At 40.3% G+C, this 18,553-nt stretch overlaps 1 protein-coding gene across 17 annotated transcripts in view; it reads left to right on the top strand.

Annotated features, from left to right (window-relative positions):
• The window catches only part of CACNB2 (calcium voltage-gated channel auxiliary subunit beta 2), a 243,706-nt gene that overhangs the window by 128,738 nt on the left and 96,415 nt on the right, over window positions 1-18,553 (top strand). The window contains exon 1 of one of the 17 annotated variants that reach the window (XM_080578280.1): window positions 5,868-10,476. The exons of 15 other annotated variants lie outside the window; for them this stretch is intronic. Coding sequence is in view for 1 of the 2 variants with exons in the window: in XM_080578275.1 (XP_080434401.1) it covers window positions 10,916-10,948 (33 nt within the window). In the remaining variant the exon portion in view is untranslated. Of the gene's footprint in view, window positions 1-5,867; window positions 10,477-10,497; window positions 10,949-18,553 lie in introns of those variants that run through there. One more of the 17 variants, XM_080578275.1, reaches the window with a different exon arrangement.

Genomic DNA, 18,553 nt, shown 5'->3' with positions numbered 1-18,553 from the left:
GGTGAGGTGAGGACACAGTGTAGTGATATCCTGACTTTCGCCAATTTGTCCCAATATTCCTGAATTTGATTTCAGCATCAGTGGTGTATGAAATTTCTGCTGCTGTTTTTAGTTCAAATTGTAATGAACGAGCCTGGAAATTCATAAAATCAAACAGGTTAATTTTGTTATTTTCTTACTAGGATGGACAGTGCACAAATGCAGAATAAAAAGGGTGTGAAAGAAGGGGAGGTAAAGGGCCTCTGAACCTCCATTACATTAAGGTTTACACTTAAAACTTAATGTTTACATTTCACTGAGGTTACATTTACATTTACATTACCCAGTGGCTGTTGAGCCACTGGGCTGCTCTGTTGTAAAGTGACTTTTTGCTATGAGATAAAATGCAGAAGATATTATAATTGTGAAAACAGGTTTTCTAATTACATATGCACATGTGATTTTTGCAGTCTTTTTATTACTGATCCCTACTATCCATTGTTATGTAGAGAAATGCTGTACTTATATTTTTATGCTCCACTGTTTCTGCACGTGCACTGCATGAAGACCTGGTGCTTACATTGTGCTTGCAACTGCTTAATAACAGTAACCGTTGTTCTGAGAAAAAGATAGTTCAAAAAGTATATTGTTTACATTGCTGCTCATGCAGCATTTTACATTTAAACAAGCTTTTGAGTATTAAAGCGTATGGACAGTCTTTGTGTAACAGCTCTGAATTTTAGGTTGGTTCCCTAAGACAAGATTTATGCAATCCCACTTTCCATCTGTTAGTTTTGCTTCTCTGTAACTTCAGTCCAATGGCCAATTTAAAACAGTCTTACAGAAGTCTCGGAGTTACTGAGACCTTCTTGGGGGCCTGGCTGGAGCTGCTAAAGCCATTTGCTCTGCATGCCAGTGTTTAAGTCAAGTCACTCTCTGGGGTCTTCTGACATCTAAAAGATAGCATCCCGCCAGCTGATTAGCACAAATTTAACTCCAGAGTAGTTGAACCAAATGCTGCCTCTTGTTCAACCAGCAACTCACGGAAAGAGAAGGGAAGTTTGGTGAGGGGAGGGGAACTGAGTGTGCAGAGCATGTGGTGTGTAGGGAAATGAGAGCAAGCTAAAGGTATTGTGGAGGTGTGAGTGGGAAACCAGGCTTCATTACTTCTGCTGTTCACAAAACAACTTGTTTTTCTGCAGCTCGTCATTAATGATACATTGCATTTTGCAGTCTTTTAATGGATATATATATTTTATTCCCTGAATCTTTTGAGGCTGCTGAAAAGATGCTGACAGATTGACAAGTTAGAATACTCATCACTTAAAAATTATTAACTTGACAGTAAATTATATTTGTAGACTATTAGTATCAGAAAATCATTTTTAAGATCTACTAGCAATTCTGGGTAAAAGTTAAATTTCCTTTTGAATGGGCTTGTTCTGATCCAGGGGTGTCATTGGTAAGACTTGCTCCCATTGTGATAGTTTTCACTCAGCATCTTCTCAGTCTGACAAAGTCCTCAGTAAAGTATCATCGTTTCTGTGCAATTAAATTTGTACTTGGTCAAAGCTTTTCTTTGCAAATTTGTGAGACCCAGACATGCATAGGCTTTGTTCTCTTATGAAGAGACTATGATTTTGCTTCCTTAAGCGCCACTCAGTGACTATTTTTCATTTGAAAGGTTCTGGTGGTTTCTCTTTGTCATATCCACATACACTTTATTATTATATGATAATAAAATAGGCATATCTTTCTTTTTTTTTCCTTTTCTAATAATGTAACAATGGAAAAAAATGTATTTGAAAGAGTAATCTCTTCAGTATTTGCTCTCTAGAAACTAATGGATTGTAATATAAGGTATTGAAAAAAAGTAACATTTGAAGTCTAAGTATTGCTTTTCAGCAATATTTCCAGTTCATCTTGGAAGCAGGATCACTGTGTACAAGGAATGAGTTACCAAAGTGCTTAATCAGGTAACAGTTTCAGGAGCTCATGCTACAGTGGAATGCTATAAAAGTCAATTTCAAGCTAAGCACTTTGAGAACTTTCTGCCAGATTTCAAGTAAATTGGTGAGTTCCCAGAACATTGTGATATTTCTGGCTTTCATATTTTCTGGCTGGATATTTTCTGTTAAGAAAATGTGATCAGCTTCTATTGCTGTGCTTTCACATGAATCTCGGCTTTGTTATAATTTGTATAGACTTCACGTAACTAGCAGCATAACTGCAGAAATCTTTTGTTTTAGGCAGAGAAGCTTCAGGTTTCTGAACTAGACTGCTTGAGAGAATCCTTTTCTTACGTTTTAAAAGCAACTCTGCATTGATGCTGGCTTAGTGTAAATCCATTATTCAGGTCATCTCATGCCCAACATGATAAACTCCTTAGGTTCAGTTTTGTGATGATAGGAGAGGAGAAATTAATGTAGTTTGGGATTAAAATAATATGTTTTTATAGGTCACTACCATATTAAGCTGAACAATTATGGATTTGATCAGAATCCTTATGATATTCACTTTTTGTTGTCATTGTAGTAAATCAATGGTTTAGTAAACTTTTTGTACTCAGTAGGAATTTCTTGGTGACTGCAGAAGTCGTCACCCAACTCACCTTAGTGTCACGTATCTGAACCTGGAAAAGGTCTGCTGAAACACCAGAAGGTTCACCTTTAAAAGTCCAGCTGAGGTGCAGAAAGTGCTGAAGCCTCTCTCAGAGGATCATGACCTTGCAGTCTCAGGTTAAGAAGGCAAACCCAGCAGAGAAATATACTTTGAGGTACACATTTTGAATTCTCAGTAATGACAACACTGAAGAACCAGGCTGTTCGGAGCACTTATTTAATCAATGTTGACTGTGAATTGTAGCAACAGGGAATTAAAAAAAAAAAAAAGTACCAAACAGAAAAATGTAATTTAAGAATCACAAATTTATGCTGATCTAAAAGAATATAACTGACTTGGAAACAATATATATATTTTCAGTGTAGAAGAGAAAAGACTCTGGAACCCTGTCCCTTATATTCAGGATCTAACACTCTTACTCCCTGCCAACAAGATTTCTGTTAATTAGGGTGGACAGGGCAGCAGGACTGCAAGTATATTACGGCTGCATTTCAGCAGGGGAGTTCTGAAAATGCCTTTCTCACATATTGCATTAAATCTGTGCATGGTATAACTTAACTATTCAAATTATCTCCGTTACCTTCCTAACTTCTCGCTTCACTTAGTTAGCAGACTGCTTCTTCTGACTCTGCTTTCACCGCAACACACTGAGAGTTACAGTTACTGTTCCTATTAGCCAGGGTTATGCTTCTGGCTCCCTGCTCATTAAACTGAAGTATGTTTCTGCAGTGCCAGGGTGACATTCATACTCAGAGGTGCGAGAGGTCATTACAACAGCACATATGCTGCCTAAATTCCACTTAATTCCTATTCTGAGCTCTGAAGTGGGTCTCAAGTGATACATAGTCCTTTCTGCCGAGCAGAGTTTTTCCAGCTTTTGCACTGCACCAGAACTCATTTCACTGGAACTCATTAAATTGTACAAACCGGTTCTCACAAAAATTAAACATAATTAATAGTACTTCTAGGGTTGCCAAAAATGCAGGCATCAGAAATATTACAAATATAGTAAAAATTAGGAATGGGAACTGAGATTTGAAGGCACGATTAGACCAAAGTAACCACAACATTTGGTGAGAATCAATAACTTAAATTGATGGAAATATGGAATGATGGCTTGTGCCAAAAATGAATAAACAAAAGCAAAGTGTGCCAAAAGCCTTCTGTGGCCTGCTGTTATAGCTCTGCTAATCAGATATGCTTTCGCTTCTGAAATAAGAACAGAATGCAGAGTTATCAATAGCTCAAGTTTTACATGGACTTTTATAAATATGACTTTAAGGTATGATTGGGTTTGGTATATGAATTAATGCCTCATTTTAAAAAACAAAACAGTTTTAAAGGACCCAGCACTTGGACCATTCCACTGTGAAATATCACTTGATAAATGAATGTCCTGAGGACCCAGAGGACAACCTCTAACTTTAGCATAATTTTCAGGATGTGGAGATGTGGACAGAGGTAGTTAGTATCCATGGCAGTTCATGGTGGCTTCTGTAGAAGGCTACAAGCCAAAGGGATTCCCACAGTTGTTCCTCAGTCACTTGCTCTGGGAGATAAGTGTTTGGCGATCATCAAGTTGCCTGAGGCACGTGAAATATAGTGCCCACCCACGAGTAGACATGTTCCGCATATGAGAGTTGAAGGCCTCTCACTGGGAATACATCCCAGTTTTAATTTAATGTAGCATTTGATGTAGCAGATAAGCAGCATGTACTGGTGACTTTAAAGAGTTAAAATGCTAAATTTTCAGTGGAAATCTGTATTTTCTAAGGAACGTTAGCCATCACAGGCTATTTTTTCCAAGTTGTATAGATTTTATATATTTTACTTCAAAGATTGGTTCTATTATTGCTGTTCTTGTGCTCCAAAGCATATGCATTTCTCTTCTTGCAATTAATTTTTCCCCAGCCTCATAAAGCTCTGAGAAAGGTTACAGCTGTTTCAGAAATGTTTGGCTACACTTTGAATTGCAGGCCACTTCTGCACGTGTCTTAGACCAGTGAGGGCATGTTGACCACTTGACTTGCTCCTTAAGTTTGTATCCCCATTCTCTATGCTTCACTGCTTCAAGACTGAAAGAATATGATATTCCCCATGACTGCACTATATTAAAACAAATAAACAGACAAAACCATACAAATAAATATTGCCCATAGATGGGAACAATCACCTGTGGACTGATCTTTCAACTTTATAGCACCTCTCCAATATCAGAGGAATGCAGAGGACCTATTATACAACTAAAATGGTACCAAAACTTTACTATGTTCATGAGTCCTTGTGAGTTAGGTTAAATGTTTTAGTATTTGACTGCAAGAATGACAGCCACTTGTAGCTTGTTATTTCTGTGACACTTTGAGAACATGCTCATGTTATCTTCTAATGCAGGAGAAGATAGCATGTGCCCCTAATGTATGTATATTTGCAAGATGAGAAGTCTAGTCTGCTGTTAATGTTATCACTGCTGTATCCTGAAATAGAAAACTGCAGGCAGATTGGATTGTGTTAGAGAATGGTAACCATAATAACCAATAACAATCTGCAAATGATAAGCAGCTTCAGTGTTTAAAAATAAAATTGAAATAGCTTTCCAATAGTTCCATGGGCATACTTTCAAACTTTATTATTCATTAATTGTAAGGTTGTTATGGGGATCTAAGATGTGACATTAATCTTAAGGAGGTCTTTAATTATTGCATCTTCATTTAGTTGACATTGTTTAGTAATATACCTAAATGAAATAGTATCTCATCAAATAAAATGTTACTTATCAACCCTTTTTCAGATGTACACCATATGTAGAACATTACAAATATCCAATGTAGTGTATGGTCTTTTATGTAAGGAGATGAACTTTAAATTTATGTATATGTAATACAATACACTGAAAAGAAATACAAAGTCTTCTGGATTTGAATGCTGAGCACCTCTGTGGTTTGGAGTCTGCACCGTGTTCTGGGATGTTGCCCAACGCTTCTGAAATGAAAATCTAAGAAAAAACAATATCCAGTGAAACTTTTAATTGATTCAAACTATGTGTTTTTGGGAGCTGCTTTAAAAAGAAAGGAAGGTGTTATCCAAGAGAACTGGAAGAAGAGGTCTGTGTCGACTTGTCCCCCCCTCCCATCATAATTTACGGATAGGAACATTTAGCAGGAGCTGAATTACGTACTGATAGTGAAAGGATATGAGCCTTTGTGCAGCAGCATGGTGCTCTGACCGATGAGAGAGTCCGATTTCCATAAAGTACTCAGATACTTCTTAGAAGGCAGTCTCATTTCCTTGTTGCTTTAACTACTGGGACACTGATTGATTACTTGTGTAGTTCATTCAAGGAGTAACTTTGGCTATAAGAACTGAAGAAGACCAATTCTTCAAAACATTCCTAAGGAACAGGAAAACACAGGCTTCAGTTTCCTTTGGTAGCTCTTTCATGGATCAATAACACTTCTGGAGGTGCAGCTGGGCACAGTTTATGCCAATGTAAGTGCAGTGCCTGCAGTTATCCTGAGCACCATAGGAGAAAATGAATGGGACAGCTAAATTGCTAAATTTCATAGGAAAAACTGAAAAATTACTTGCTAATTATCATTTTCCAATTTAAGTAACACTGTTAAACAGCTATGTAGTGTTGATGCGGGAGAGGATAGTCTGGAAGGCAGGTAATTGAAGAGAAATAGCTCTTGCTCTTCGGTCTTGTATGTGAAAAGGAATGAGTTTTCTGGAGTTTTCTGCCACAGGTAAATGAAAAATGAAAATAGGAGCATTGCCAGCGTTCCCTTAAGCACAAAGCACTCCTTGTGTTTACAAGAAAATTCTTGTTGCTAGCTGTGCAAAAGAAAGTTACAAGCTATTGATGCTCTTCACTGGGATTTGAATGTGAATCTGAATTAGGTAAGAGGGAGTCAATTGCTTTCCATTAGAGTTCTTGAAGGAAAAAATAGTTGTTACTGCTGGATGCAAGTTGAAAGATTTGTGTTTATCAAGGAGCGTCTGTTTAGTCTATTAACCTTGACAACCGTGTCAGCAGTTTTTTCTGTTTGTTTTCCCAAAGGCACTATGTTGAAGTAGTATGATATACAAGGTTATTTATAGTGGAGACGATTCATAGCTATGCTTAAAAGACATGGGTCAGAGTTTAAATACTGGAGTTCAATGCTGTCCTAGACAATTTGAAAAGTCATTATGTTTAATCTTTGAAAATTAAAATCAAGGGGTGGAATCAATAACATATCAGCATGTACTAGACTTTACGTATATATATATATAAGTTTTTTTATGGTTTCACAGATTTCTTGAGGTAGGAAGGCACCTCTGGAGATAAGCTAGTCCATTTGCCTACTTGGATCAAGGTCAGCTAGGGCTGGTTGCCCAAGACCAGGTCCAGGCAACTTCTGAGTATTTCCAAAGATGAAGAGTCCACAAACTCTCCGGACAACCTGTTCTAGTGCTCAGTCACGCTTACAGTAAGAGGAAAAAAAAATATATATTTTTTCCCCCAGTGTTGCAACTGAATTTCTTGTATTTTAATCTGCATCCATTGCTTCTTGTCCTGTCACTGGGAATCACTGAAAAGAGTCTGTCTCTGTCGTTTTTTACTCCTTCCCATTAGGGATTATACACATGAATAGATTTGTACGAAAGGAACAAAACTTACAGAAACAACAAGAGCAAAGAGTCCACATTCATTGACACACCTACAGTTTAGATTGCCTGCCTTTGTTAACAGATGTTTCATATTGCTACTGCTGTCCTTGATTCCATGGATGAGTAAGGACTACTCTACAAGTGATTGTATACATTAGAACACTTAAGAGAGAATTTCTTTTATTCTTGTGATTTACTCATCATTTCAGACTATAGTCTTGACTTTTATGGCCAAACCTCCAGGTAGCTTGTTTTTCTTTAGTCTGAAGGCTGGATCTTAAGGTGCAGTCTGGATCAAGCTGTGTTTGTTTTCCTGTGTAACTCCTTGTCACACATACTTAAAAGCATGTGTTGTGCTGGAGGGTACCAGTGGAAGAGAGGAGCAATTCCACACTGTGGCAGAGTCCTTAGCTTTGTTTCCACATTCTTTCTTTGCAGAGCTGTTGCTGTACTTTTGGCACTCTGTGTTTATCCCAGCTCCGTTGCTATCCTAAACTTGCTTTCTTGCTGAAGTCTCCATCCTAGAGGATTTTAGGTAGTCGCTAATTGCTTGATCAGGCAGTTCTGCTCGGGCATCCCAGTTCTGGGTCAGCATCTTTCTGAGCTTCTCCATGGTATTCCCCTCTTCCCTGGTTACCTTAGCCTAGCTTTAGGCTAGTCAGGTAGCTGACTGTCCCTGTGCAGGTCTTTCCAAATCCTATTGTGTTCCATGCCCTACCTTGAACACTTGTATCACTCAATCTTCATGTGTCTGCTGGCCTAGCTTTTAGTGTCTCCTTCCTGTAGGTCATGCTGCTTACTTTCCTAGTTCTGCACTTTTTTTTTTTTTTACTTTCCCTTTTCCCATTCCCACAACTGCTGCTGTCCCATCACTGCCTGATTCCCATTTCCAACCCACTCTTCTCTCTGCCATTTCCACTTCTGTGCTTACTCTTTCTACACTGATGCTGATATTTTTCATCTGTACTGCCTTGTGGCAAGGATCAATACTGGAGAGATGCTGTCCTCCAAGTCCTGGTCAGTCCCATGCCACACTGAGCCACTGGAGAAGGGGTGCACAGAGAAAATACACTGCTGTCACTTAGCCATGGACTAGGAGTGGAGCGCAAGCCATTCACATGTTGTTATAAGTTTAAACATCCTCAACAGTGGTGACATTTTTGCAGACTTTAACTCTTGAACCATAAAAACTATATACAGACTTGCTTTCTGGAGCCCTAAGATAGACTTGGGTACCTGTCATGATGTTTCAATTCAAGAGAGCAATGAGCAATTCAGCTTATTTACCGTCCAAGCTGCCAGACTCTGGCTGCTTGTACTGTTGGTAGTGAGAATTGCTTGTGACATGTAAGTCACTTATGGTGACAGTCTGAATAAAGCCCTTAGTCTCTGCTGAGTGTATGTGAACTGTAATCCCCCCCCGCCCCCTGATTTCATATTCATGCCCAAAGTACAGCAGCTGATGAAACTGTTCAGAAAAAGATCACCACAATTTTTAATACATGGAGAGCAATATGCTTTCCTTATTCTTGATAGTAGGAACAGTTGTGACAGTTCCGCTGTTTTTTTCCTTCGTTTCTTTTTTTTTTTTTTTCAATTGCTTATAAGAGCTGTATAAGACAAGTAAAGTAATGGGTGATGACACTAGTTTTGCCTAGTATTGACAGGTGTGGTTTCACATTAAGAAGCTGTGCAGTAAAGCTCAGACAATTATGTTCAAATTAATAAGCGTATGTAACCATGTTCTTTCAGCATCAGTAGTGGCACCTGTCTTGGATGAGTGATAATTGCATTCTGTTAACAGTGTTTTATATCTGTTATTTACCTTGATGCAGGAATGATGCATGTTTGGTTTATTTGTGGCAACACCATATTATGATATTCCTTGTTTGAAGCATACTTTGCAATTGATATAATGTGAAGTGACCAGTCTGGCTGACAGATTAAACTACTGCTGTTTTGTAAACATATGGCTGGAAGATAGTGAAAGGAAACAAAATTAATATCTTCTGATCTCCAATATGCTCTTTCCAAGAGTACCTATCTTGGTTTTAACTCTGTGTTTGAATATATACACTAACTTAAATCATGATTTATGAATCACATCACATACAGTCAACAGAGGCCCAAAGGTCTGTTTTGACAGCGAAGGCAGATTGAGAGAAGAGTATTGTAACTCATGCAAAGAAACTGAGATAGTCAAGATCTATCTAAAATAAGCAGGGGTCTGGGGGAGGAGGAACGAGGAAGATGTCTACACCATATTTGAACTGCATCATTTGGTGTTTTTCTTAGGTGAGAGATCTGGTCCTCTTTTCTATGCGCAAGACAGGGAAGTTAAGCAGCACAAACTGTTTTTCAGTGCTATGTGTGTACATGGTGTCTTATCATGGTATCACTGTGTTACGCTTGTGATTATAGATACATATATATATATATATATATGGGCAAGTATACACACATTTATTTTCTTCAGGTATTACATGCTCACAACACTACTAATTTTTCCTAGAGCTTATGTGTAGTCCTGAGTACGGGATATAGTGCCAGCAGCAATACGAGCTCTATGGAAGAGCTCATATCAGAGGGCTGAGCAGGGAGGAGATGGGTTTCCTAGTGCTGCTTTAAAGCTGTTACTGGATGCCAACTGGTGGCCTCTTCCCCAGCTGTGGAGGTCAGCCTCTAACAGCGGGCAACTCCCTATACCTGACTTATTTTGTATTCCTAAACCAGTTTTAATGAGATACGTTTTTAAAGTGCTGTTTTAGTATGAGATTTGGAATGCTGGCAGTGAATCAGTCTCCGAGGACTTTTAGTCTCTAGTGTTTTACCCTGCTCTTTGGCCGCTTCTCCCCTTTCTTGCCTGCCATTCCTTGGGCATTCCTCCCTAGCTGGGCTGGAGCTGGGGCAGGGGCCAGGTGTGGCCTCAGGTGTCCCTGCCACGGGCAGCAGGACTCGCTGGAGCCACGTCCTGTACCAGGAGGGTGCTGGGCACAGGTTGTCTGGTACCTGAGTGCCATCATGCTACAGAGATTAAGTTGCACCACGCTTCTCTAGCAGAGCAATCTGGGATTAATCAGCAGAAGGAAGCGATGAAGTGAGTGAAACATAGCAACGGAAAACAATCCTGGAGTGATTTTTTTTTCTTCTTTACGAGAGAGACAGCGGGACAGATACCTCCCAGGCTTTCTGCAGAGCCTTCAGAGGACTCAGAGCAACCTTTAGGTGAGCTCGGGAATCCAGACCCGCAGGGCGATTCGCTTCACTTCGCTTCACTTCGCTTTGCTTCACTTCGCCTCTCTCCCCCTGCCGCGGCGGCCCCGCCATCTCCCCGAGGGCTCTGCCTTCACCACAGCGGGGCCCGGGGGGCTCTGCTCCGCCGCAGGCCGCGGCCGCGGAGCCAGTCGGCGCCTGACGGGCGAAGGGAGCCCGGGGGGCCGCCCCGATTCCGATCCCGGCCCCGGTCCTGATCCCGATCCCGGCCCCCAGCGCCGCGGGGCTCCGGGCAGCGCCTCCCCGGCCGCTCGCAGCGAGGAGCTGCAGCTGCGCGGCGGCACAGGCAGGGGCAGAGAGGGGCAGAGCCCGCCTGGCTGAGGCGGAGAAGTTGGGAGATGCAGCCGGAGCCGGTGCCGTAGGCGGTCGGGGCGGCCGGGAAGGGGTAGCGATGTACCTTTTTGGCAGCGAGGAATACGAAGCGGTAAGATAACGCGTGGATTTTCTTCTTACGGTTTCTTGTAACGCTGGGTGTTTCTCAGGATTTACCGGGCAGCTTTGAAATTCTGCCAGTGCTCTGCTTTCTGTGGTTGGACTTCAGTGCTTGCCAGTTTGCTTTCTAAAGTGACATTGCTCTGCAAGTCCTGCAAGTAGCAAGATACTACTTGGTAGCTAAAACTGAATTTCCTTTCCTTGTCACGTTTATTGATGCTGAAAATACCAAAATACTGGCTGTTATGAGGCTACCCAGACTTTGGGCTGCACTTCCAGATAATTGAGAATTCTTCTCAGACTTTGCACTTTAGATGGACTACAAGTGGGTTGCAGAGCTGACCTTAGTTGTATATTTGTGGGAGTGTTGCCAAGCCATTTCTTTTGTCCAGTTCAAAACATGCCATTGTGATGTAATGTTACGTCCATCATAAGAGCTAGCTTAACAAAATCCCGCAGCACGCCTGCACTAAGATCTGACACTGTTTTTACTCCAGTATTAGTGTAAAATGACACTTTAAATTAGTTGGTGATGTAAGAGGAGATGAGAAGTAAACCGCAAATAACTCCGCATTGTTGCATGGCATTGGTATCTGACATAAAAGTTGCAGTTTTGCAGCCTGAGGCTCAAGCGCTGTGTTGTAAGCGGCGTGGATGGATTCTTCCACCCCCACACAACTCGTGACCACGGCACGACCTGAGGAGCTATGGGGAAAAATAATGAGACCAAAGGAATCGTTTATGAACTTTGCTATAGGAAGGCAAAACAAATTTCGCATGTTAAAAAGTGGCACATTCTTTGCATACAACTTGCAGTTGCAAATGTTTTGTTTTGATTATTGAAATTGTTCTTTGAAGTATGAAAGCGCCTTTTATGGCATTCTGGGTTCTCCAACACATTTCAAGGAATTAATTTAGTTACTTTGGATTTTTTTTCCCTTGTTTTGTAATGCCAAACAGCTATGTTTTTGAGATGCAGGAAACGTAGAAGAAGTTGTTGAGGAAAATAATTTAAATGCAGCTGTCTGCACATTGAACTCATTTGTGTGTGCAAGTCGCACAAACTTTCACAGACCAAGCACGGAAACTGAAAAGAGCTTAGTTTCTCCAAAGCAGTAAACAACAGGGCATTACAGTAATTATGTTGCGGATTGACTGATTGTTTAAAAAAGTTGACAAGCAAAAGAAAGTTTCCAACTATAAGCTTTTAATAGACTGTTTTCTTTAATCCATTGCATTGTAGTCATGTGTAAAGGGGTGCAAATCTGTATTGGTTATTTTTGTTTTGTTTTGCAGTCTCTGTTCCTCTACACCTCTTGCAGTTACTTACTATTCTGTAAAGAGAGTGGGAGCTATGGGTCTGAGATACTCAAGTAACCTGAAAGTCACCTAAATGGCTGAAGAATGGCGCTAGGGTTGTGGAGCCCAGTGCATCACTCCATCTCTCGTCCTGATACTGTTTCAATGTTATTAAAAATATAGAAGTTCTCTGTCATAGAAAATAGTTTAATGCTTAAGACACCTGTCCCAGGCAGGTGGGACATTGCATTCCAGTTCTTCCACGTAATTAGGCAAAGCGAAGTAGCATCAGTAGAAAAACATAGGAAGTCCACAATGAATTGCATGGATTTTGGTGTGTGTGTGTGTTTGTTTTACCTTAAGTATCTCTAGAGGTCCATGAAACCAAAGTTTATTGCTATGTGCAAATAAAATGTTTCATTAAGTCCATACCAAAATATCTTTTTTTTCTCTCTTTTAAGCAAGATTATTCTGGGGAAAATATGGGTCTGCTTTTTTTAGTGTTATTTTGGCAGCCAAACTTACCAAGATGTTTGTTTACTCAGTGATAAGATTGCAATGGGGCTATTCTTAAAATCACCAAAAATAGAAAAGATGGCCTATGAAAGCTTGAAGAACAGTTTTATTGTTCAATAAAATCTAGAATCAATGGAAAATTTCTCTTTGTACAGATCTGTAGTTCATGAAGCCATATGCTCTGTGCTGTGGAAAAGGCATTTGTTTTATCTTCCTACACAAACAATTACTTATGAATCACTGAAGGACAAAGTCAGTGAAAAGAGTGACAATGAAGAATCTTGAGATTTTGTTTAAAGTTCACTATTAATTTCAGACAATTTAAAATGAGCGTGAGGCATTCTAGCTGTGAAAGTAAAATGTGACTTTTATCCTAGAAAGAAGATTACTAATAAAATTAAACATCGTGTGATTAAGATCTCTCTTAAAGGAATTCGATAAAGCCCTCTTAGAAACCCAACCCTTGAATAACTCTCTCTTTGATCACTGTGTGTGTTTCATATGCACACCTCTATGTCTACGTGTGCACACGTTTGAAGAAACAGGAGCACGTGAAGTGATATTCCAACTCAGTTAAACTCAACAGCAGAACTTCAGCTGTTTAGACCGGTACAACCAGGTTTTGCATGTGGTTTTGAAAACCTCTTTGGTTTTCTTTTTATTCCAGTGCATAAATAAACATGGATTATTAGTTAATTCGGAGTGCATAATAAGTCTAGATATCTGTCAGCACCGATACTCAATTTCTGTAACACTACCCGCAAACCTCGGATAAACAAAGATAATATTACTTAAGGATCAGATATCAGAGACAATGCTGGGGCTTAGAACGACTCATAATTCAGAAAAATTGCTCATATCATGAAATAGTGAGAATGTATATATTTTTTAAAATCACTTGATAGAACCATGTGGCTGCCATCCTCTCCTGTTCAAATGATTTCTTTTTCATAAATGTTCAGAATCGGGATATTAAATGTCTTTGGCATTGCATTTTAGCACTTTAGGTAAAATGCATAACCTCTTAAGAACTGATGGAATAAACATTTTTTGTGCTGTAAACCTGGAAATACTGAGATGTTCGAGTGTAGTAAGCAGTTTTATTTCATAAATAGAGGAATCCATAAACAGCTATAGGACAAGCTATCTTATTTGTGGCTACAACTTGTTTGTGTAGGGATTTCCTGTTTGCAAAATAAACTTCTGGAACAGAACAGAATTGGAATAGTTTGTCAAAACCAACAAAGAGTGGGAACTCCTTTTCATGGCTGTCTGGTAAATTGTACTCAGCATTAACCTCCCGGAGCAAAAACATTTGAAAATTACTCCAGACAACCTTTTTAGTCACTGTGTAAGGGATGAGGGAAATCTAGGGTTGTGCTTGCATTTTCAGGAGGCCTGGCTGGCCCCCCGGGCTGCGTTTGGCCCAGTAGGGCCTTTCCCACAGCCACAGATCCTCTGCTCCTGCTCTCGGGTGAGCTTTGTGCAGGCTGTGGGTTATCTGCAGCTGTGTCCCACCGCTGTCTTCTTCCTAGGCCCCTGGGTTTAGGTGCACAAACGAAGATTGTCAGGGGCGGCTTGTCTGTCTGTCATCGGGCCCGAGACACCTCGGTGTCTCCCTGCAGCCCTCTGGGGTAGATATATTGGGCAGTCTTCTAGCAGTATGCTCAGGCACCGTGTTTGGATTAATTCAGATTTCTTCTGAAGACAGGTTGACTGTTGAAAAGGTGTTTTGTAGCGGAGTATTTCTGAAGCAGGGAGGAGCTTTCTTGATAATTGCTCGTTTAAGAAGAATCGCTGTATTTCCTTCACTTTTAGTTTCTTATGTCCTTCCTGAGGACATATGTATATTTATGTACATGTAAATCTTCGTTAAATTTATAGCCAGTCTAAAATGAAATGACAAAGGGAAGGGTACGTGCTAGTTTAGGAGAAAGCGTGGTGGTCTGGGAAAGGATTTAACTCCTCAGAACTGCAGTTCATTTTAACTACTCCAAAACCTCTGCAGTTGAGATAAAGTGCTGATAACCGAATTCACAGTTTAAAACACTATCCTTCTCTGTCTCCATTAATTGTATTAACCCTTTGAACTCAACTTAAAGGGGGTTTGAACTGTATCTGTTGAATTTCCAGCTACAAAATGGTAGGCATGAAAGTTTCTCCTTTCTCCTCAGAAATGATTTGAAGTGAATGGCTCTAATAGTCCATTGCTACAACAGAAGTTGTCCCAAAGGAGCAGTATCAACACTTGGAGTGTGTGTTTGCAGGCACCTTGCTTTCTTCTTCTGCACCAATGAATCTTTATTATTACTTACTATTATTTCTACCCAGTGGAACAAATTCAATACAAAAGATGAAAAGTCCTGCAGCCCTAGAATAGCCTGGTGGGATGAGGGAGATGGCAAACATAAAAGATCTCCGGCAGAAGAAGAGCTAGGCCTGTGAATGTAAAGGGAAAGGGCGATGCAGCTCGGAGGGCTTAATAACCTGCACGAACAGGGAAATAGAAGACACTTTCACCACTTGGCACTGCAGTGCCTACGGTTTGGTTCTTCCTTAGTTGTCTATCTAAAGTTTGACTAAGCTCTAATGATTAAAGCTGTTGGGAAATTTGCTGATTGGATACTTTTTTGTTAATAAACACTATTTCTAGAAATTTTTAAAAGTATCACAAAAATGAAATACTCGTAATTTCTTGCAATTAGAGAAAAATGGTGTTTTGACAAAGGTGACAGGCTCCATTATGCCATCTATATTACTTTTTATTATGAGCCTGTTGGGGGAAAATAAAACAAACAAACAAACAAACAAAAAAACAGAAAACCATCTGATAGTTTTCTAATTCGTTGTTGGAGTTGAGTTTACTCAAGTTTTTGTAAAATACATGCCAGGTAATGGAGCATATAGATCATAGGATCATGCAATTATATCTGGTGTTCAGTATTTAATCTCATTTACATTTTTTTTTCCTTTTTACTTCTAGCTACACATACTATTGAAATACATTTTCTCAAATATCACATGCAACTTTCAAACTTTTGCAGAAAAATAGCTGTTTTTTAACTGAATAAACTCAAAACTTGATTCTCAAAATCTTACTCTTCATAGATTTCTCTTTGAAAACATCCGTAGGAGAAATGCAAAACCTCCTGATAATTTCGGTGATATGGTCATGAGGTCCAGAGCAAGTGTTCCGGTTGTCTTGTAAATCCAGCATTTGTCACTTGGATTCTCCAAGCAAAAGTTTTGAAGTTGTCAATTTAAATTAAATCTTCAGTTCCCTGGAGTTTGCTTATGTCCTTTTGCAGGATGGAGCACTTTGCCTAGAATATTAAGGATGATGTTGACAGATGCCAGTTATACTTATGGTTCCTGCAGGGCAGCCTGATCTGCTAAGTATGAAAGTCTGTCTGCTAAATTTCTGAAAGGGTGGAAGGTCTTGCAGCAGTCAAATAACATTCAAACTGAGAATAGGTGCTTTTTGAGTGCTATTAGTGAATCAGTCAAACCCTGATTCCATTTGCAGCAGGCAACAGCTTACAGGGCTAATTTTGCTATAAAAAGGGGGAAAAAAACACCTATTTTAGAAACTTGCTATTGTAAGTCCTAGAAATCGGTTAGGCAAACACATTTATGTGTTTTCAGTGTTTATTCTGAGTCATTGTTAATTACCTTATTTCATAAACTGAGTAAAGGGAGAAAGGATAATCAGGGTATTGTTAAGATTGGAAAGAGTCACATGTCAGTGTTGAGCAATGTTGTGTTTGTTGGTTTTTTAATTATATTGCAGATTTACACAGGACCATGCCATGTCTACAAATCATACATCAGGATTGCAAGTTTGGGAAACCCACTCACTCGAATTGCAAGCATGGTTCTGCAAATTACCTCTGGGAGAATACTTAAAATGAAGCCCTGAGATTTGGAACGACTTTTCTTGTTTGTCTTAGCTCAGCCTAAGGCAGCAACTTCTTGTGCTGTGTTCAGGTGAATACGTCGTGAGGCATACGTGAGAGTAACTTGGAGGGCAGACTTGAAAGGAGGGAAAACTGAACTTGTGATTTGTCCATCGTCAGACAAATCACTTGACATTTTGGTTTGCTGCCTTTAAACTTTAGATGATATTTGGTTCTCTTCTGTTAATGATAGAGGTTTAACCTGTTAAGGCTGGTAAGTTGCTTTAAAGTTACTGGCCTTACACATAACAAATGCTGATATTTGATTAGGTTGCAACTGCAAATGACGTATGCATGTACTAGAAATGAAGTTAGTTTTTCATGGCTAAAACAGGGTGTTTAGTGAGAAGAACGGTACGTGAAAGATGTGTTCACAGCCAGAGCTGGATGTGGATTTGTGAAACAGACGCTCTTAGCAGCCCTTTGCCCATGGATCCTCTGCAGCAGCCAAAGTGTAGAAGCAATACAGTTTTTCTTTCCTAAATTGGAAAAATAAGGGTCATTCTGCATGGCATCATTCCCCACGGCTAGCTTGGAGATGTCTCAGCTGTGCTTTAGGCATTGCATGTGAGCTCTGGGATTCCCCCAAGGGAGAGCTGTGGGCTCTAAGCATGTACTGGGACAGCCCCTGAAGTGGTGTCAGCTGGGACAGTGAAATGCTGGGGAGAAAAACCGTGCTAAACTCATGCACAGAGAGGTCTCGGTCACTTCTGTGTTACTCCCAGGGTGCCCAGCATGCTTTCCAGTTAATGATCTGTGCAATTGTACTGAAAATATTTTTTTTCCCCAGAGTTAAACAAGTGTTTAACCTCCTGTAGTGCCAAATTAGATTCTTTTTTTATTAATGACGACATTATTTGATCTTCGTACATTTTTTCTTGTCTCCTTTCTTTAATTTGAATCTCACCGACTGAGGATGGAGCCATTCTGATTATTGACAGTGTATTAGAACAGAATAGAATCACAGAATCATTCAGGTTGGAAAAGACCTCTGGAATCATTTAGTCCAACCTTTAACCTAGTACTTACAAGTCCACCACTAAACCATGCTACTACATTCTACATCTGCATGTTTCTTGAAGACCTTCAGGGATGGTGACTTAACCACCTCCCTGGGCAGCCCGTTCCAATGCTGTACAACCCTTTCAGTAATGAAATTTCTCCTAATATCCAACCTAAACCTCCCCTGGTGCAACTTGAGACTATTTCTCCTCGTTTTATCACTTGGTGCTTCGGAAAAGAGCCCAATCCCCACCTCACTGCAGCCTCCTTTAAGATAATTGTACAGAGCCTCCCCTGAGGACCCTGTATCAGGTCTCCCCTGAGCCTCCTTTTCTCCAGGCTAAACAACCCCAGCTCCCTCAGATGCTCCTTGTAAGGCTAGTTCTCAAGACCCTTCACCAAATATTGGAGAGATGCACACTGTGTCTGGCCTTCCCCTCCCTCCATCTCCCCATCATGACGCACATGCCAGCCTGTTGACTGTAGCTCAGCCGTCCCTCGCATGGAGTGTGACTCGTTTGTTTCATAGCGGGTGTCCTGGGGTATGCTGTGCTCTCGGAAACTCAGCACAAGGATCTGCAATTAACTTATAGAAACAGGGATTTCTGACAGCAAATATGAGGCAAATTGATGGCAACAATTAACCCGGACCTTTTGATACCACGTTAGTGCTGAGTGTCTGAAGGCAATGAATGTACGTCTTGCTGTGGAAATGGGACACAAGTAGCTCACCACGGCTGAGAAAGAGGTTTGTAACTGAGGCACACACAGGAGGGAGCCCTGGGAAATCAAGAAGGCCAAGTGGTTTCTGGCGTTTAGAAACC

Source organism: Anser brachyrhynchus (assembly GCF_964034855.1).
Source record: "Anser brachyrhynchus genome assembly, chromosome: 2".
In the NCBI taxonomy this organism is placed as follows: Eukaryota; Metazoa; Chordata; class Aves; order Anseriformes; family Anatidae; genus Anser; species Anser brachyrhynchus.
The sequence above is the reverse complement of the archived record's forward strand: the minus strand, read 5'-3'. Positions and strand labels throughout refer to the sequence as shown.